General features: G+C 40.1%; 1 protein-coding gene across 2 annotated transcripts in view; it reads left to right on the top strand.

The window, feature by feature from the left end:
• The window catches only part of CNTNAP5 (contactin associated protein family member 5), a 285,642-nt gene that overhangs the window by 195,831 nt on the left and 67,741 nt on the right, over positions 1 to 22,070 (top strand). For both annotated transcript variants that reach the window (XM_033161910.1, XM_033161902.1), the window contains one exon: positions 3,540 to 3,740. In XM_033161910.1, coding sequence (XP_033017801.1) covers positions 3,540 to 3,740 — 201 coding nt within the window. The remainder of the gene's footprint in view (positions 1 to 3,539; positions 3,741 to 22,070) is intronic.

Here is a 22,070-nt window from a genome sequence, read left to right as displayed (position 1 = left end):
CGCAAAACAATTTAACAAGCTCTTAGGATATTTGGCTTTTGCTAGCTTAAATTAACTTTTTTTCCAGGTTAATGTAATGCAAGGAACATTAGTTGTCCTTCAGCTGCTCTACCTCAGCTTGGTCTGAAACTTATCCAAGAGTGTAATGAAATAATAAAGCTGTGTGTGTTGGGAGGGAGATGAAGGGGAGATCTTGTGGGAGAACTGTTTCCTCATTCACTCCACACACATACAATTCCAGGGAGACCTAATTAATTAAAGTCAATGGAGAGAGGTGGAAAATAGGACATGGATGTGTTAATGTTATTCTGTGTTCCAATGAGGAAAGCAAGCAAGGCCTGTTTACATAGCCTCCGAATCGCAGCCTGTCCGGCTGGGCCCTTTCCACAATTATTTCTGAAGCAGAGGTACAATGCAAGGAAGCATGCAATTCAACTGAGGCAGTACCTGCAGTCCCATAATAGCCAATTAATTCCTTTGCAAAGAAGTACTCTACTACTACTGAGATCTGGGATTACATCTCCAAGCAGACAGAGGAGGTAGCAGTCCTTTGAGTTTCTACAATGCTACACTTTCACACACCTACATTATTCTCATGCACTTGTACTCTCTCTGTGTGTGTTCGCATACTGCATCATAGAATTCCTTAATGCCTTAAATTTTGCAAGGCCCCGCAATGTACTCCCCCCCTTCCTCTGCCCTCACACTGGTTCCCCAACCCAGTGCATATTTCATTTTGTTGCTGTGTACTGACTTCCTCACTTGCAGAGCCTTAGCTGTTGCCTTTCCTCCATAGCTGGTAATACCTTGCATTTGGAGTGCTGTGCTCTCCTGCTTGCCAGCTAGAATGATCCCCCTTTCCTCTCTCTGCACACTGTTCCAGGGGTTCTTCCAATCCCATTCTACCCCGAGCCAATTTCAGGAGGCACGAGAGAGGGGAAGAGGGGAAAAACCCCGATCCACAAGCAGAAGCCATTAGGGCTTCTGCTGATGAGATTCATTGGTTCAATCCCATCCACTGTCCTTTTAGTGAATGCTCCCTGCCTAGTCCAGCCAGTCCAGCATGGGGTTAACTTTTGTTTTGTGAAAGTTGTAGTCAGTTTATGGTAGAAACAGTCTGTTGGAAGGAAGGCACATTATGATTACAGAACCCTCCTCAAAAAACCAAACCTACAAACCAAAACCACCACCCTCTGGTACTCCCACTCCATTTTCCCCTTGTTTCTTTTGGTATATCGTTCCACGTCTTTTTCTTTGGGCTTCTGTGAAACCAGCCCATTTAAAAAGAACTCTTTCACTTCCTCCCTTTCTATCTATCTTCTCCTTTATTTCACAGCAAGATTCTCTTTATATTTTAGACAATTGTATAAAACATAGGCTGCAGTCTGTTCCAAACACATTTTCCGTTAAGTGCATACAGCACATGAGCCCGTGGGGGGGGGGGGAGGGAAGCATCTCTTTCGGGAGCGAAAGAGAATAATTTGTACCCATCAGCAGATCCATTTCATCCAGACTTAGCATGTTATCCGTGTGATTTACTGTGGGTTGTTTTGTTTTCCTTTCTTAAACAAAACTTTTTATGAGCAGTTTTAGTGACACGCAGGGTGGCAAATCTCTGTGGCTTAAAGAGGGAAGGCTCAGCAAGAGTCTTTCAAGTGGCACAGCAAGCTGCAACTCCCACTGCTAAAATGCAGTGTGTTGTCAGAGGCACTTTAGTGGATTAGCAAACTCCTTTTAAAACTTAGCGTGCATTTGCTTTGCCTCCCCTCCTTCACCCCCTTTCAAAGCACTACAGAACCCAATTATAGAAAAATACTGGCAACCATCAGGCCAGCTTTTTCGTTCTAAACCTGTAATGTGCAACTTGTACTAAATTTGCCACCACCAGAAAAGACCTAATTGGGTTGGGGGAGGCAGAAGGTTAGAAAGAAGGCTTTCCACATCATAATTCAGATATCACAGGGAGTGAGCCTAATGCAGCTGTAATAGTAACAGTAGGAAGCAACCATAACTAGTGAACATTCACAAGGTGCAGTTCAAGGAGAGTAGTATCCAGGCATCTATGCAGTCAACAGTGTGGTAAACCTTTAAAAGGTATATAGGATAAAAATGTCACAGCTGTAAAGGCTTCTATCACTTTTATGATGAGATGATTGAATCGGAGGCTGGCTGCTTCTTGGCCCGAGGCAGCACCAAAGGGAGGGAGAAGGAAGGTGAGCTCTTCCCTGTCATGGGTACCCTGAGAGCTGCCTCACACCAATAATTTTCTTGCTGTTTTACAAAAAAAATCTAAGCAGTGGGGTGGGCATCTTAGACAGCTTTATAAAGTGTATCTTAGGTGGTTTTGAAATGGGGATAGACAAATTCATGGAGGATAAGGCTATCAATAACTGCTGGTGATGGTGGTGATATGGTACCTCCAGTATAGAGGCAAGATGCCAATTGCTGGGGAACATGAACAGGAAAAGACTATTGAGTTCCTCTCCAGTTCTGGACTTCCCTAGCCATAATGGTTTGCCATTGTGGGAAACAGGATGCTGCTGTAAATTTGATTTGATCTAGCATGGCTCATTTGCATTGAAAAGCATGGTTTATATAGAGAAAGAGGTATATTTTCTGCAATGTCTCTGTCCCTTCCTGTTTTCTGTCCTCCCCTCAAGATAAGCATAGGTTGGTTTCATTATTTGATAATGCGCTAGCTATTTAATGCACAGGAAGTAGCACAGGAGTTTGGTGTGTTTGGATGGTGTTTGTGACTAACCTTTGATCTCCGTAATAGTTCAAACCTCAACCCTGTAGCAAATTTAATTGCTGGCCATCTCTGCACAGTTGTTCTTTTCCTTCTCTTTCCTTAGTTGTAAGGAAAGGCACAATACTTTGTTGCAGAGCCTTTAAAAAAAAGTTTCCTTTTACCCTATTCAAGAAGCTAGTAGCTAAAAAGTAGCTAAATCAGTTCTGTTTTATGCTTAAAATAAAAGAAAGGGCTATCGGCTTTACACTGCACTAAAATAGAAGGCCAATTTTGCCTCTCCATCAGGCATGTTTCTTCAAGGTCAGCACTTAATAGCAGAGAATCCGCCTTAGTATCTAGCGGTTTTGAGAGTTGTGTTGTTCTGGAGGAGTGCAATGCTGATGCCCAGACCACAATCCTATCTTTAGTCCAGTGATATCACTTATCTGGCTGGATAAACAACTCGTGTGCTTTGTTGACCCATGTTGACTCAGAAAGTGTGAAGACTGGGAATTTTGCAAGTAACACAAGCAAACCAAATTCTAGGGAGGATTGTTGCCGTACCTGCTTCTTGGCCATAATTGGAAAACATCAGAATTGCATCTGTCTCGCTTATGGTAGCAGTGGAAGCCAACATTGTGCCCAGCACCAGTTTGGTATATGTCTCATTGTTTAAAAGTACCCTTTTTGGAACACACACACACACACACACACACACACACACACACGTATCTATAGGAAAATACACCAGATGTTGTTGACTTTTCCCGCTTTTCTCATCTTTCCCCCATTTTGTTTCACTTAACAGAAGATAAGATCTGGACTGTAGTCCAGCACAACAATACTGAGCTGACTCGAGTCCGCGGGGCAGATCCGGAGAAACCATATGCCATGAGCTTCAACTACAACAGCAGCATGGAGCAGCTGGAGGCAATGATAAATAGTGCCGAATACTGTGAACAGGAGACGGCTTACCACTGCAAAAAGTCACGTCTGCTCAACACTCCAAGTAAGTGTCATAAAGTGAAATGTTTCCTCTTTAGCTACTGGCGCTTGCACAGTTAAGATTCGACAGTGCTACCCCAGTAAAAAAGAAGAAAATCCAAAATCAAAATCAAAGTCAGGTTCCTCTCTGCTTTCTTATGCATACACAGGCTAGTGTTATACTGGATATTTCCAGCTGAAAGGAAACAGAGTACCACCATGTACTACACAAAGAGATGCAGCACATCTGTGGTAGAAAAATATTTGCAAAGAGACCATGGCATGATGTATCCTTGTTAGCCACACCTTTGGATGTCAGAGAATTCTGACAAAATTGGAAAAGGAAGCTGAAATTGCTGTAGTTCATGTGTTCATCTGTGGTCAGGAACAGAAATCAATTTGTTCACATCATTGTTAAGTCCAGAAATAATACATAATTGGTTACTTTATTTTACATCATTTTCACATTTTTTAAAACATTGAAATGAATGCAAATTACATAAATTGTTATGGAAGTTAATCACCCTTCATTAAATACTAGGCAGTAAGATGAATAGCATAGTATTTGGCAAAAACTGAACTGCAGCAGAACAGAAACAGCACTGGTGTAACAAATACAGTTTGGATTTCTTCATTCCTTTCATTTGTCATATTTCTTTGCCGCTTTTCAGCCATATGAGTCACAAAGCAGCTTACATACAATAAATAATAACACTGTAGAACATCACAGTTACAACATAAATGATAAAATAATTAACAAATCATCAGTAAAACAATTACAAATCATCAGTAAAACAGCTACCTTCTATAAAGCACTATTAACAAAACAACTTAAGAAATAGGCTAAACAGCACAGCCACAAGAAAAGTCTTATTATAAAATTCACAAAGCATTACAGCATCCATAATCCACGGAACAATATTAGCAACATTAACAAATTAACAACCAAAAACAAACTAAGCACTGTTGAATTTGCTAACTTATTTTACTTCCCTAGCCGCTTCATGTTGCAATTAGCACAGATATTATTGTTGTTAACACCAAATGGTGTGTGTGTGTGTGTGTGTGTGTGTGTTTTGAGTGTGTGGGGTTGAGTGTACATCTCCAAAGTTATGATGCAGACTCAGTTCCAAAAATTACGCATTAAAATATCTATTTTATGGGAAAGTGCAAACAAAAGGAAATGCATTGGAAAACATACAGAGATGTGTTTTTAGGGAAATGTTTACAAAATGTGTGCAAAATGCATACAATTTAAATGCATTTTAGTGCATTTAAAAAAAAAAAAACCCACAAAAAGGGAAATGTGCTCTGATTGGGTGTATGTGAAACGGACACAAAACTCAAATAGGCTGCTCATTCACTATATATAAGGGTCTGGTGACTTCTGTTTCAGTGTATGAGCACACGAAAGCTCATACCAAGAGCAAACTTAGTTGGTCTCTAAGGTTCTACTGGAAGGAATTTATTTATTTATTTTTGTTTTGACTATGGCAGACCAACACGGCTACCTACTTGCATCTGGAAATGGTTAGTCTCCTCCAGTAACTCTTGTTTATATGATGAATCAGAGAAGCAGGTGTATTTTGTGAGAACACAACCAACACATTAGTGATGCGACCAATTGTCCCCACCAAATTCATTTTTCTTTATGCCACCTCCTTGTGTGTTTAATTATGTTTAGCCCAAGGCAGTGGAAGTTAGAAAGATACGACATATGCACATAAATAAGCCATGTGAACTGTGGAAAATTGCAAGGTATCTGAGACAGCTTGTCCTCAGTTGTGTGCAAGAGGCCTTTAAATTAAAGAGAAACCCTGGAGCATTGTGCGTGTCCATGATTAGAATGCATTGTTGCATTCAGCGGTTAAGTAAAGAGGGAAAAGTCTGTCTTCAAATCCCTAATATTACAGCATTGTAAAATATTTGAATTTAATTCTTATTTCTGCTTCCATATATAGATTAGCTTCTCTAAGATCTCTCATCTCCTGCATTGCAGGGGGTTGGCCAAGGTGACCCTTGAGGGCCCTTCCAACTCTACAAGTCTATGATTCTATAATCTTTCAAAGGAAACCTGTGCTTATGGAATCCGTGCCATAAACTGTTGCAGACATCTTAGGATTGTTTCTAGTTGTCCTCTGTTGTTGACTTTAGAGATCAGCATGCAGTTTAGTGCTTTCCTCAGAAATGTATTGGGCCCTTCAAGTATTCCATTTGATGAATCAAAAACTTTCAGAGGCCACAAGAATGCAAGAAGTAGAGATGTGCTAGAAATTTCAAAGAATTATTTTTTGACCGTTCATTAGGTTGGTGAGGGTAATAAATTTCTCCAAATATTTTATGAAAAAGCTGCTGCTAAACCGCCCAGGGTGGCTGGGGAAATCCAGCCAGATGGGCGGGTTACAAATAATAAATCTTATTGTTGTTGTTGTTGTTGTTGTTGTTGTTGTTGTTAAACCTTTTGGGATAGCTAAGGTTCCTTTTCCTTCTCCTGCTTTTTTAACTAACACACACACACACACACACACACACAACCAGCACTGCCCAGATCTCTAACTTGGGGTCTGCTCAAAGGAGTAGGAGAACCAGGATTCCAGATCTCCACACCCCTAGGAGCTGTCAGATCTGAACATCCCTACCTTGAGATTTGAGGCCTCCACACCAGTTCCCAGGGCCATAGGACCAGACAGTGATGGAGAGTCAGGCAGGGTATCTGTGTAACACATGAATTTCAGGGCCAGGACAATAGTGTTGCAGAACCTGAGGGGCAGAGGCAAAGCATTGTTTTTCTTCATGGGATGCACATTGAAGTAGGCTACTTATCTTCAATGAGCTTTCCTGTCTGAACAGACCAGGCTTTTTGGACCATACAGAAACTTGTACCATTACCCTCTTCCTACCTACTTCTCCAGAAAGGTGAAACCAAATTGGCCATTAGTCATTCATATTCTAGACAACATTACTTGAATCATTTTAATGCCTTCTAGCTTGGAACCATTTGTACTCATGTTCAGTGGAGTAACTAATTTGATATTGGATGGACTATTTAGGAATGTGAGGGCTCAGGATTTTCCAAGGGCAAGCAGAAATATCTCCTGGAGAATACTTATATAAATTGCTGCTATTAGGTTGAGTCTCCACTCACACTAAAAGGGATGGGATGAGATGGTCTTCTGTTTCCTGCAAAGATTGAGGCCACCATTTTGTTTTCACTGTGTCCTTCTCCTTTTGGAAAGAGATTGGTTCTGGTGGATCTCAGGGGTTTATTGGTGTGATAAGTCGATCCTGCCCCTATTTGGTCCTTCCCAGAAACAGGAGAGCATTTTCTTGCTCATTGTCAGAACCTGCTATCGCCATGCTTCCTCTTTTCCAATATTTTCCATAGGGTTCAAAATGTAGAGCCAGGCCAGTGAGAGGTGTGGCCTGAAGATGGAAGAGGAGAATCCCAAGGCCAGACAGAACAGAGGCCTGAACAGTCATATTTGGCCCTGTGTTCTATGGTTCCTCACTCTTGATCAAGTGATGTATAGAAGAGCTTGCATTATCCACCTCCAGCACAGAAACCATGTTAGTGAGTTGCAAGTCACTCTGCCTATCTCTGACAACCACTGGTGGGATTCCTCATGTGTGGAGGGAGGTTATGCATGTATGTCAGTATGCAGAGGCTCTGTTTACATGGTTGCCAAATACACAGAGGATCATAGTCATATGTCCACAGGTCACACAATAAGTAACCTATGGAATGTTACTCTTTAATGCAAATAGACCATTTTTTCACACCTCTCTTTTGTTTTCAATGTTGTTAAAAGGTGGGACTCTATGCACTTAAGCTTCTGTGTGTGATTACAGTATTTGATCAACTCTTCTGTCCATGGAGATCTGTTCACATGGGTAATTTATGAAGGGGATGAAGGTTTCAGTTAAACCAATAGCAACCTTGTCTACTGTACCAAAAAAGGAGGCAGTGGCTGAGAGTAGCCACCACTGAGTTTGTGGCTCAGCTGGAATTTGAATCAGGGACTTTCAGCTCATCATTCATTATATTAATATGTAAATTGCTTTTAAGCATCATGCTCAGCTATCATTGTTGTAACCTGGTCCTACAAGACTTTCAGAGTGCTGTCAAGTGCACTCATTTTCCCCACACAAGCCAGTGTGTAATTAAGCACCGGGAAGCTGAAAATTGCTTTTTCTGCAATTATCTTACAAACTGGCCATGTGAACCCATGTGAACCCATGATGAACAGCACGTGTATTTGATTAAATTAATGCCTTCTGTAACCCAAGATTCCAATATATTTATTTAGCACTAGTGGTCGCATTGAAAATATATAATAAATCAAGAGTTCACAAGCAATTAAGTATATAATGGATACAAGATACCTTTTCTTTTTCCTAGATTAGGTCATTTTTTTAAAAAAAAACATACATAGTGCACTTAATTTATAATATTTTTGTTCTGAATTTTTCCTTATCCTTTATTTATGTTCAATGTATAATATGAAATATATTGAAGTAAATTCTCATAACTTCTCCCAAAAATTGAAAGTACACTAATATTTGAAAGCATAATGAAAACAGCCCATTGACTAACAAACAACCAGATCCTTGCTTTTCAGTCAACCTTTAGCACATAGTGGCATGATGCTTTCAACCCTGCTCTTGAAGTGTGAGGTCTAGCAGTTTACTTTAAAAACTGAAAGCTCAGATACCCTTGACGATAAAGGCCCCAGGTGCTGTAGAAGTACTTCACAATATTCATGCGAGAACAGAACACATTCAATCAGGCCCTGCTCTAAGCGCTGTGTAGTCTTCATGTTACTAATGTTGGTAGTGGAGTAAAAAAAATGAAAGCTCATTCCAACTCATCAACAGTGCAGAACACCTAGTAATTGTGGGTGGCAACAGAACTCCCGTTTAGTAGAGAAATTCCCAGACTACTAACAGCCATCGCAGTTTCTACTAATTAGCACGTAATTAGCAGTTGGGGGAGAATAAAAAGACGAGGATTATGTCTTCAAGACAAAGCTGGAAATATCTATGAAAGGGTGTATATATCCATTTTAAGTGATACTGCTTCAAAGTTTGCCTGCTGGAATCAGGCACTGTTTCCTCCCTTCATGTGGCGTAGTAGCTTTTCGCCTTCTTTATCACTCTCTCTCTCTTTTAAAAATACGTTTTTAACAACTTCAACAATACATACTAACATAAATTCACAAGTAACCACATAAGAAAGGGAAGAGCATGGGGAATGGGACTGGTGCAAGGAATGACAGGAAATACAGTATTTTCTGCAGTGTAGAAGGTGAGCAGAGATGAAGAGGGGACATTGCAGAGGTGCTTGAACTGCTACATCTGCTTTAATGCCAGCAACTTTGTTCCTCTTCTCCTTTTGCTGGCCTGTGAATTTTTAGAATAATACATCTCACAGCACAAAATGAAACCATTCTTCCACCCATCTTTTATCATGGATGTGGTGTGGCATGAAAGCACACACATACAAAAAAAAATAGTAAATAGTAACTTTATCTACTCTACTATCAAAAGTCATGCCATTGCCATATAAAGCAATAAGGACCTTGGTCTCCTGTCTTCTGAGAATGGTTTGTGAATCTCAGGTACCTCTTCTGCAATGTTATTGTTACCCGGCTAATTAGAATCTTCATTTTGAGAGTGATTGACTAGGAACCTGTTTTCCTATGATGCTGCCTCATTTCTTCCACTAATCAGAATGGCAAGGTTAATGCTTCCTCATGTTAAAAACCATAACACCATTCTATATTTACAACATTCAGAAAAGGGATAATTGAAGTAACAGGTGTCATTCCGTGATGAAAAACTTCCAGCAGTGGGATACAACAAGAAACTTTTGTACCCATATAAGAGGCTCTTCAGAAAATACAGTTGACTAATCCAAAATATTCCAAGGTTATAGAGATTTAAAATCCATCTAGTCAATGCTGTCTATTTTTGCATAACACTCCATATCTTGCACTGTGTATCGGATGTATTAGATCATGGGTAGGCAAGCTAAGGCCCAGGGGCCGGATCCAGCCCAATTGCCTTCTAAATCCAGCCCACGGACGGTCCAGGAATCAGCGTGTTTTTACATGAGTAGAATGTGTGATTTTATTTAAAATGCATCTCTGGGTTATTTGTGGGGCATAGGAATCCATTCACTTTCCCCCAAAAAATATAGTCTGGTCTCCCACAAGGTCTGAGAGACAGTGGACCGGCCCCCTGCTGAAAAAGTTTGCTGACCCCTGTATTAGATAGTGTCTTCCAGAATAAGGTATGGCATGAACAAAGAGTGAGGTGGCAGTGGTAATGAGGACAGGGATAGCCAATGTGGTGCCCTCTAGATATTGTTGGACTAGCATGACTAGTGGTCATAGTTGACCAACAACATCCAACAGGCACCATGTGACTACACTTGTTCTAGGAAGTATATCATTTACTGTAGCCTAGATGTCCTTTCCACCATCTTTTCCCTCCTTGGATCTACAGCTTCCTGTTACATCTTTTATCTTTGCTCTCCAAGTCTGCTGCTTTTACCTGCCATTCTATATGCATGCATTGCTTAAGTCTTCTCTTTGGTTCGCTTTCTGTATTTATTCATTCTTGATACGACATTGCCCTGCTGCTGCAGGTGTGGCACAGAAATGTCTGATGAGACTGTTAGCATAAAGCGGCTTCCCATTTCCTCTATTGCTGGATGTAAAATTAATTGATAACTTCAAATTTATATTGCAATTCTATTAATTTGTTGAATACAGTAGCAACTTCCCAAGATGTACTTCAATTTTTTTATTGATTCCCCCCCATTCACATATAGCACTCACAATCTAATCAAATTGAAACAATATATGTGGAGCAATATATGTCTCTAACCATATATCTCTGTTATTGTTCAAAAAAAAAATAATAGAGCTCATTTTTTCTACAAATTTGTCCAAGGCCTACCTTCCATCTTGTATCCAAACAGTTTTGCTATTATTCCAGTGTCCCATTTTTTATAATGGTGGTGTGGGCTGCTTCCTTCCAGTATTTTCACTCCTGTTAAAAGATTGGATTTTCAGTATACCCCTCTTTAGTTATGCACAGTAGATTGAACTACACATGCAGTGGGAAAAGACTATTTCCCCCCCTTCCAAAATTGAATGCAAATTGCAGGCATGCTCTACCCCTTTTTGAGGGCATGAAAACTGTCAAATTTTAGGCAGAGAAGTGGGGTGATTCCCACATGGAAAGATAATACCATTTTGGGGGGTACAGAATAAAAATCATGTGCTCCCAATTTTGAAAATTGGGACATGAGGGAGGTGACCCAAGGTAAGAAACCTGCTGACAAAAATGTCCTACAGCTATCATGCTGAGTAATTTATCATTTTAAAAAAAATTGAATTCATTGTTTTGTTTTGTTTTTAAATAATCTGGGTTCATTATAAAAAGAGTGGGTTGTTTTTGTTTTTCCCTCCCCTCCCCTCTCATGGAAGTACCCTCCATGTTGAAGAAGAGCACTGTGGTTTTTATTGTTTATTTTTATTTTGCACAAGACTATTTGGGAAAGGAGTAAGCTAGCCCAATAGTACAAGCCCACTCATTACTCCTTGTGTCCGCAGTCAAAACTTGTTTCCTTCAAATTCCCTTCCCCAGTTTTCTGTGATTGGAGTGCTGTGAGAATCACTATGATTAAAAGCTAGAGCTGTCTGTCAGAATGTCCCCACCTCCTCTCCCCTCTCAAGTTCTGGGCATTTCCCAGCCATCTTAGCATATAATTGCATGGAAACACTGAGGAAGCAGAACAACTTAGCAGGTTGGAACCAACTGATTTGCCTTGACATGCCTTGTTAATTTCACATTCCCACTCAGTTAGGCAAAAGACGAGGCTTCCCCCCCCCCATCCAGAACTCGCCAGAAGTCATTTCTGGCACCTCTCAGATGGGTGCCATTGCCATTCTAAGAGAACAAGGGAGGCATTCATGGTGAGTTCTGGCACCTTTGTTTCTATAAAAATAGCTCTGCAAAAGACTAACTCAGATCACCCCTATTTGCATCATTATTTGGGGTCCACACAAAGCCAATGTACGTACATACCTGATATATACTGTAAGATTGTGTTTTTCATGAAAAAGTAAAAACACACACACACACACACACACACACATAGCAGCTGGCCAACATAGTCCTAGTAATGTATATTAGTGCTGTCCCTTCATGCTAAATATCCAGCAACCAGAAATAAGGAGACAATTCTTTTTTTAATAATAATAATAATAATAATAATAATAATAATAATAATAATAATAATAATAATAATAATAGTCCAATTAGCTGAATAGCTAACTACTGTTAGAAAAGGGATGCTAGACTGACAGTCCTGAAATCAATGCACTGAAGTTGTTACATCAATTACTTTTTGTGGGTCTTCTCTGAATAGGGCTTTTGTGTAAACACACACACACACACACACACACACACACACCTGTATATAGCAGGAGCTAAATAAAGGCATATTCTGCCATGCATGCATGCAGTCCTAAAATAAACAGTTGTGATAAAATTGGTTCCTGGGACATGTGAAGCAGATCTTTTTTCAGCATGCCTGCTTTGAGAGAAGAATACGTATGGCTTCACTCCAGCTCTGAGTGTCCCTGGTATTTGATATGCCATGTGGCAATTATTTGTGAAGTGAGTCATTTGGTGGAAGCTGTGGTGCACACCACAAGTTAGGCCATCTGAAAGAGAGAGATGAGTGAGGCAGGGTGCTTATAGTACCTAAAATAAAATAAAAATGTGTTCAAGGCAGGCTGCCCAGCAGTGTTTGTGTTTCTCAGTGTGGAGTGAACCTTTCTGTCCAACAGTGGAGATTCACACATTTTCCCACAAGTGTTTTGCCAAAGAGCTGTTCCTTATGGGGTGGGTGGGAAATGAGAAAAAAATTAGCACTTAATATAAAAGGGGATGAACAAATCAGTCTCTCTCCAATCCATGCCTCTTTCACATATGCTCATTCATAAATGGGGATGGAGAATAAATATGGTTCTCTTCACATTTTAAAGAGAACCCACCTAATTTGAATTTCTTGAAACAATATGCAAACTCTGAAATGCACCTTCACACTTTGGTAAAACAGTTCTCCAACAAAACAAAATGTGTACATGAATGACCATATTAGGAGAAGTGTGCGTAAAAGTGCCTATATTGGTGGAAATGATGCAGAAAACATGTGTTATCTGGAGAAATTGCTTGCAAAAATATATTAGACAGAACTGAATAAATATGTGTATGTGTGTGCACTAAAATATATTTTTTTAAAAAAAAACCGTGAATACTTTCTTAAAAGTTGCAAACTGATCCAGAAATGTGAATTTTAAGACTAGGAAAATGAGAAACCGAGAAATTCTAAGCATCCTTCAATATTCATAAGACTGTCCTGTCTGATTTCTGCATTAATCTGTGTGTGTGTGTGTGTGTGTGTGTGTATATATATATATATATAGATATATATATATATACAGGAAAATATTCATTTAAATAATACATACATATATAATGTAAACATCAAAATTCACATTTCTAAAACAGCACAATTGAACACAATTGCACAATTGAACACAATTGGGTTTAGTTTGGACAGGTAACACACAGAAGGTTTAACAACAACAACAGTAGATGTCTAAGTTCCTTCTACACATTGGCGTGAAGCAGGTCAGAATTCACAAAGATCTGATTAGTTAATCAAACTTTTTCTCCACATGTTACCCATTTACAAGAATGTCCTGAATAAACAAGTGTTGCTTGTTCTTCAGTGAAGCAGCAATGGGCAAGATATCAATTAGCTTTAAGTGTGTGTAAAATGGGTGAGGTTTTTAAAAAGAGCTCTCACCAACAAGGTGATCCATAGAAAGGTACATGTTTTTGTCATTTCTCAAGGGAAAGCTCCCTAGGAAAATGCCTTGCAGTGGTTAAATGCTCTGCTTCAAGTATCTCATTTGTTTGCTCCTGGGTGATATTTTCATCTGGTCTGAGAAGCCTCCAGAAATTGCAGTCTTTGATATATGGCGTTGCTGGTGACATAATATACTCAGAAAATAAATGTGGAGGATCCCTTAAGGCAAATAAATCTGGAGAGTTTGACTGTACATGGAAAGAATCTTTCGCAATGTGCAACCTGCACACAATCCTGAAACCTTACAGAAAAAAAGAAAGAAATGGAAATGGTGGGGGAAGTCAGTTAAACCTAGAAAGTACCATGACTTGAAATCCCTTGACTTTTACTAAGTGCAGGGGTGGGAAGCTGATAGCCAACCCAATGTTGCTGAGATACAACTAGGGATGGATGAATTTTTCATTTTTTGTTTCTCTCAATTTCTCATTTTTCCTGTTCTCCATTTTCACATCACTTTGCATTTTTTCTAATTTAAAAAATATCAAGTCCTCCTGAAAATTCAGCAGCATTTTTGTGTCAATTTATCCTAATGTACACATCTTTGTATGCCATTTTGCCTAATATAACACTTTTGCAAAGCGGTTTTCCCTTATGTAATGCATATGTATATTATAACTTCAGAAATATATACACTTGTAATGCACACTTAATCCTAATGTATGCATTTTTGAATACATTACTTGGCCTGAGAACTGCCTTACAAATTTTGCAGAAGTGTGAATTTTGAAGGATGATGTCCATTTTGGTTTTTGTGTATAGTTTTGGAACATGTGAATTAGATAGCTTAACCTTTAAGTCAACCCCTAATAATACCCTCTCCTCTTTTTTCTAACTGCAAGAGCTGTTGTGACTTTATGTACAATCAAATGCAGTTTTGTCACACCAATATTCTTGCTCTTCCCCACTGCCAAGCCAAGTAATATGGTGCAGAACTAGACATGAAGATGGAGATGTGAGATACATTTCTCTGTCATCTTTGAACTTCCACAAGTAGTAGCCCCAGAAGGGAGGACTGGAGGGAGTTGATTCATTTTTTTGCTAACTGTCTCCACATTTGCCATGATGCTGGGCCATAGACAGTTAAGAGAGCAAGTGCCTGAATGGACGGAATGAGGGTGCACTATAGCCCAAGGAATCCACCAACTTGTAGCCGCAACTGGCTGACCAGATGAGGCAGAATGATGCAAATCTGAAAGCAAGGAGTTATAACTCTGACCAATTTAAGATTGGTTTAAAAATCAGAAACATCAGTGTATCATATTTGAAACATGTCTGGCTCACAAAATCTCTTAACATGCTATGTATGTAAATCAAAGTGTGTGTGTGTGTGTGTGCGCGCCCCTGTGGTTTTTATCTGACCATTTCAGTAAGCGTGTTGAAGTGCACATTTAACATCCTTCCCTGCTAAGTAATATTAATTTCCCATTGCACCAGATGTCCAGTTGCATACTCTCACATGCAGTTTTAAGATATCACAGATATCTACAGAAAAAGTGACTATAAGGTATGTAATTCAACATGATGAGTACCTAATTCATCCTTTCCCTTTGAATAAGAAAAGAGAGAATGGTTACAAATGTGATCAGTCACTCCCTACAGAATCCAAGGTTTCCTCTCAAAGAACTCAACTATAATTTTGTCATGCTCATAACTGCAGTATGCTTATAACTGCAATAGTCTGAGAATTTTCTTTTCTCAAGAGAGAAAAAGCAAAATGGACAAAATGTTTTGGCAGATACTGCACTAAATTTATCAGCACTGTTAAGACTTGGCCCCCTGTTTGAGTTTGTGTGTCTTGGAGATCTTTTATATGTAATGATATGCAAACTTTATTTAAAAGGCACTTTTTATCTTTTTTTCTGTCTTGTTTTAAATATTTGCGAAACTAAGGAGAAGACAATGCAACTGCACAGTAAGTGCCTTGCAGCAATTTGTGGAAACTTTCTTTGACTTTCATGAGTTATTTAAAAAAAAAATCAATAAAAGAAATTCACTTTTTTCAAATTGATTTTGAAATGATCTGATTGAGTCCTGCCAAGGAAAGTCTTTGGTGATCTGAAACAAAATGGATCATATCCAAGTCCTTTAGATATTTTTGTTTAATGTATGCAAGACGAGGCAGATTGGAGGATGAAAACAAGGGGCAACTTTGGAGTTTGGGTTTGTTTCAAAACTCTTTGATTCAAGAGGGATTGAAATCTTATTGTAGAAATATTTAGCCATGGTGGTCTTCCATCCTAAGATAAGTAGGCCTACACAGCAGCAGAAGCACCAAGGACAGTCACTCTCATTTTTCACTTGGCAGAATAAATATTTCTGCAGGAACTATTATATGAGGCATTTACTCCTCTTTCACTTAATTGTGCAAATCATGGTCCTGTGGGTTAGCTTCCAAAGTGACCCAGTCTTCAGTGGTCTGGGGTGATTCAGGTTGGTCCCAAGACTTTGGAAAGAAGTGGGGAGAGTTCTGTTGCACTCAAAGCTTGCTTTGATGACTTCTCATAAGTATTTAGTTGGCTACCATGAGAGCAGGATACTGAGCTAGGTGGACTCCTGAGTCAATTGGTCTTAAATGCAACAGCCACATTAGAGCTCACATAACTCCCATTTTAAAACACCTGCACTGGTTTCCAGTTAATCTTAAATTTAGATGTATGCATGCAAGACTCTTTCCTTACTAGCACTAAGCTGCCAGTGGGATATGAATAGCAGGCATGCTGGCATGGGAAGGGTGTGGCTCATTGTCACCACCACCCAAACATTCAGCAAATACTTAAGGGGGTTGATTTGAACACTGCTTCTGCCTAGTTCCATTAGACCAGAGCAGAGGTATAATGTATCTTCTACATCCTTATAGTCCGTTGCCACTAAAGTATTTTAACTTTATCCTCTTCCAAAATATATTCTATAAAGGTGATATGGTCTTGAAGAAATGTATATACCAGACGATTTTTACTTTGTTGAGGCTTGATAATACCCTGCCATGAATTATTTGTGAAAAGTGGCCAAGAAATAGCATTTCTTCAGGAAATGCTATGTGTTCCGATAGAGCCTGACCCCACCCCACAAACCACAGAAAGCAATGGGGAGAGTTTTCTCTCTCCATTTACTTCAGTCTCCATAGCATGCGATACTTAAAACTAAAGACTGATTTAACAAAACAGCTAGATAGATTTTGGAAAAGCCTATGTCTCAAATGGGGAGTGGTATCTTCTCTTAGCAGCAGAATCAGATGACATTTGCTTATCCCCAGTCCTGTGGTGCATCGTATTTGGAGGGCAGTAGGTTGGGGCGGGTTGGTATATCTGAACATTTCATTAATTGACAGTTTTGAATATTACACACAATGTCCAAATACTTGTCAGACCCAAGGACTGAGAAACGCTTCCTGAAACTGAACCATGTATTGAAAGGCCACCAGATCCCATCATGCACTACCTGTCTCCTTTCCACAGCTGAGGCATTTACTTTCTCACCCTCACTTCTCCAAAAGTGACAGTTTACCTGAAGGTTAGAAATTATGCATTCAATTAACCAGCTCCAGCACTTCCCCCACATTCACATTAATAGCGCATGAAAAGGGTTCTTGGTTGTTTTGTCTGCAGCAGGCAACTGTTCCCCACACACCCCAATTTTTCTTTCTATTCGGCCTATGTCAGTTAAGTGAGGCCATAATGTTAGCTGTGGCAGTTTGCTGATGGAATAGCAAAGACGACCATGGTTCCTGGGTTGTACACTATTACTCCTCCCTTCTACTATCATCTGTTCCTTCAGCTGAAAGCTGCTCTGACAAGTTTTGCTTACTGATGAAATCAGGTCTTCAAAGGGATACCCAGACTGAGAAAGTAACCTTCAGCAAAATCAGCATAATGCATGCGAAAGGAAATATCCAATGTACATTCTTACATATGAAGCTGTCTTGTACTGCCAGAACTCCCCCCCCCATTGGTAATATTCATCTTGGCACCTTAATTTTTGACTATAAAAGTGAGCTTGTGACAAAGTCTGAGTTAAATTATTCACAAGTAGAGGGAAGACATTTTATCCCCCTTTGTTGGGCTGCAGCAATGTGTTCTGGCCGGCAATACTAAGGTTCAACATTCTGGTTTGTTTGTTGCTTCCCACTAGTTGCTAGTCCCAAAGTCAACCCTTTCTTGCATGCAAGTGTGAATCAGTAACTGTATGTGACAACATTGTCATGGGAGGCTGTCAGGAGAATCAGTAGCCCCTTCTGTCGGTGAGCTTCGCCATTTATAGAGGAGTTAAAGTCCATGGCTACAATTATTTTTGAATGAAGAAAGCTTTCCTCAGCGGTGTAGCAAAAGCAGCATATTTGAATATTAGCTGCTCACCATCCTTGCTTGCTTTACTATAAATGGTGAAGGTGGTCTGCTGCTGCTGCTGCTCCCCCCCCCCCGAGTGTGTCAATATTATTTCTGGTAAGCCATCAGCTCTAAAGCAGAGCAAAAAATGTCTGGCTTACTTGATTCCTGCTTGGTTATATACATTTTTATTTCAGGAATCAGAAATTTGCTTCCTCAATGAAGACTGATTAGGCAGGATTCCAATCAGTCTTCAGAACATATAAGCAGTCTCTAAGTAGGTCAGAATTTTATAGACAAAGTAATCACACCTCTCAGTGTCAGGAAAAAATCACCTTATCTGCAGCTGATGTTTCCAAAGGGAGAGGCTGTCTTCCGCCCCCCAAAATTGACCCCTGGCAATTTATCTCATCTTTCTACAAGACAGGGAGGTCCCCAGCCATATTGTTCAGAAGACTGCCATGATTTCTGCGAATGAAATTTATGGTCTATGTAACATACAACTTTGCAAAGATTAATGGTTAAAAGAACTCCAGGGAACAGGCCATTTTAGATGCATTGTAACAGCATTGCAATGGCGTGGAGTATGAATATGTTGTCCCTGTCTATGTTTCCTCAAGCAAAGCTAGTAAATGTTCTAAAACTGTAGTTCGTAAGTTAAATTAATTTCTGCACAGGGACTTGAAATCAATACACACTATATAGACCCAGTAAAGTTACTTTTTTCTAGGATATTCACTAAAATGTCAAGGAAACAAAAAGGATATAATAAATACTCTCAGCATGTTCATAAATAATGTATAAACAATATAAATATATAATTGTCAAGTATATAATTGCTAAGTATAACAATTTTAAGTCTAAAGTCAAAAAAGTGTAATAAGGATAGGTCAAGTGGAAGAATGTTTTTGTCCCAATCAGTGGTCTTATCTAGGGGGTGGGGATTCTTTTAGCCTGAGAGGGGACTTATGCATGAGTCCAGGTATACCAGGCTGCATAAGTCTAGCATCTGTTACAAATGACTTTTCTGTTAGAAAAGACATGTGTGACGTGTAGAGAACTTACGTTATAATGCAATGGGCAAATGCAAATAAATAAGAGTCAGCTATAGGACTATTTCCCTTGGGTGGGTTGTCCACTGGGAAAGCTGGCATCCTGGCTCCTTTGTAGGACATTTTAGCATATACACTGATTGGATAAGACTTAAAAAGATGTCTGCATATTCTGAATTTCTGTTTTATATGCTTATGTGTGTTTCCAAATTGCTGTTCAACTGGTTTTGTTTTCATGTTTTATCAATATATTTTGTTTATTTTTTGACTTAGAGATTTTTGAAATATATAGCAGGAAACACATGCCTTTGGCTAGTGCCATAAAACTTTACTGAGCTGGGAAATAAATGTTGTAAAATAAATAAAACAAAAGAATCTGGATTCCAGGTACCCCAAGGGTCATCTGTGTCCAACCCGCTTCAATGCAGAAGATAGCTATATAGTTCTAAGCTATTGTTGCATTGCAGTTTAATTTGGCTGCAGACTTTGGGTGTTTATACTGTCCAGAGGGTCTTTCAGAAGCTGCTTAGCACAAAGTTGTTGCTGAACTGAATGTACAAAGCTCTTTGCAAAATTGTGAGAATGTGCAGGTCCTAATTGCAGAGTTAGGTGACCAGCTTAAGCAATAATATATCACCTAAGCTAATGAAAAGACATTTTCATTAAATAATGGACCACATCACAGATTTAATTATCCTAGAGCAAGGCACTTGGTGCTTCATACAGACAAGGTCAATTACGTTATCCAAGAGAGCCAGTTTGAAATGTATTATGAATAATTCACAGACCCAGAAATTAGCTATAAAAAATGTCCCGGATATAATGTGGTGAAAACATTCAAATTCATTCCTCATGTATTTAAGATAATAGCCAAAGGACAATTATGGCCCCTTAACTGCAACACTAGTTAGGTGACAAAAATGACATTTGTACATTCAAAGCCATATTAAAATGTTTTACACTCTTTTCTACCAGTTTAATACAAAAGGACAACATGCTGGTTTTATTCTCCTTCCAGCCATTGTCTTGTTCTCCATTAAACCAAATATGAAACGATAGTTTTATGCTCTTCTTTCAAAGGAAACAAAAGATAAATTCCCATTTGAGCAATGCCACTGAATGCATTCTTCCCAAGCCATAAAAATAATTGCTTTACTTTTTTAAAAAATCACCATCATACTCATAATCCATTTAGACATTATTTGCCTCCCAGCTGGACAAACATAAGTCACTTGGATTTGACTTTCAAAAATCTTGAGAAATTGGAATTCATTCAGAAACATATAACAACATTCTGAATAATGTTTGATGTTTTGGTGTGGGTGTGTATTATTCTGCTGGAAGCTACCCAGAGTGGCTGGGGATACAAATTATCATCATCATCATCATCATCATCATCAAATATGTTAAACTGAGAGTGGGCTGAAAATGACCAGGTGGTTTATTGTTCAATAGTCAATTTTCCAATTATCGTGCACAGGTTTATTTGTAAGTAAAACACATTTAGATTAATAGGATTTACTCCCAGGAAAGTGAGTATACCCTGCAGTCTTACCGGACAATCCTAAATGGGGCTGGGGAGAAGTGGGCCAGTCGATTCGTATAAAATAATAATAATTTATGATTTATACCCTGCCCATCTGACTGGGTTTGCCCAGCCACTTTGGGCGGCTTCCAACAAAATATTAAAAATACATTAAAACATCAGTCATTAAAAACTTCCCTAAACAGGGCTGCCTTCAGATGTCTTCTAAACATCAGATAGTTGTTTATTTCCTTGACATCGGATGGGAGGGCTTTCCACAGGGTGGGAGCCACTACTGAGAACGCCCTGTGCCTGGTTCCCTGTAACCTCACTTCTTGCAGAAGGCAGGGGTGTAGCAAGGGAGGGGCGGGGGGCCACCCCGAGTAGCGCCCTGGGGGGTGACACTCGCGATGGGGCCCTGCCCCCCGCGATCAGCGCCTCCAGCCAGCGGGGGGAACCCGCTGAAGGGGGCTTTCCCCATTTCAGCGGCTCCCCCTCCCCGCTGATTGGGCTCCCTGAGTGGAGCCAGGGAATGGAGAGGGGCGGGCCAGTGAAGAGGGCTGACACCCCTCCTCGCTGGCCCGCCCCTCCTCTCCATGCCCCAGCAGCCAGCGGCGAAAGAAGCTTCTTTCGCCGCTGGCTGGGCTCCCTGAGCGGAGCCAGGACATGGAGAGGGGCGAGCTAGCGAGGAGGGCTGACACCCATGCCACTGCAGCCAGCGGGAAAGAATCTTCTTTTGCCGCTGGCTGCCGGGACATGGAGAGGGACAGGGGAGCGAGGAGGGGTGACATAAGCATGACGCCCCTCCTTGCTGGCCCGGGCAGTGGCGTCGCTCCGTGCGCATGCATCATGATGTCATGCACACGGAGCGACACCCCGCCCCCAGGGGTGCCGCTTGGGTTGCCGCCCCCAGCAGCCAAGCGGCTTGCGACGCCCCTGGCAGAAGGCCCTCAGTGTCCGGGCTGAACGAGGGGCGTTGAAACGCTCCTTCAGGTATACTGGGCTGAGGCTCCCTGGCTCAGTCAGTTGTGGGGTACAACAACACAGTTGTTCTCCCTTTTACTCCTTTTATAGACTGAGGGACCCAATGATACACATTTTTTTAAAAGCACCTTGATGTGGATTTTGAACTGAAAACTGCATTAGAACAGTTGGGAACTGTGAAAGCCAGCAGAGAACAAAGTTCTGAACTGCATATTAATTTTGGAGCTGTGCATCAGGTCAATTCACACTGGCATTTTCAAAGATAAAATGCATTCTTAGATTTAGTTTTTGTTTTGTTTTTACATTGCCTCACTAGCATTCAGATTAAGTAAAGCAAAATAAAGTGATATTTGCTCTGGAAGAAAAGAAAGAAAGCAAAGAAAGAAAGTGTGGACAATGTTAGGCTGGTGAGCAATTCGGTATGTTTAAACTTATCTAAGGTATTATCACCCATTAGTCATTATATTGGTAGTTGTGAATGCTTGGAAATATTTAGGTGTTTGATCCCTAGGGAAATGTT

This window comes from Lacerta agilis, chromosome 1 (genome assembly GCF_009819535.1).
Source record: "Lacerta agilis isolate rLacAgi1 chromosome 1, rLacAgi1.pri, whole genome shotgun sequence".
Taxonomy (NCBI): Eukaryota; Metazoa; Chordata; class Lepidosauria; order Squamata; family Lacertidae; genus Lacerta; species Lacerta agilis.
This window is presented reverse-complemented; position numbering and strand designations above follow the sequence as displayed.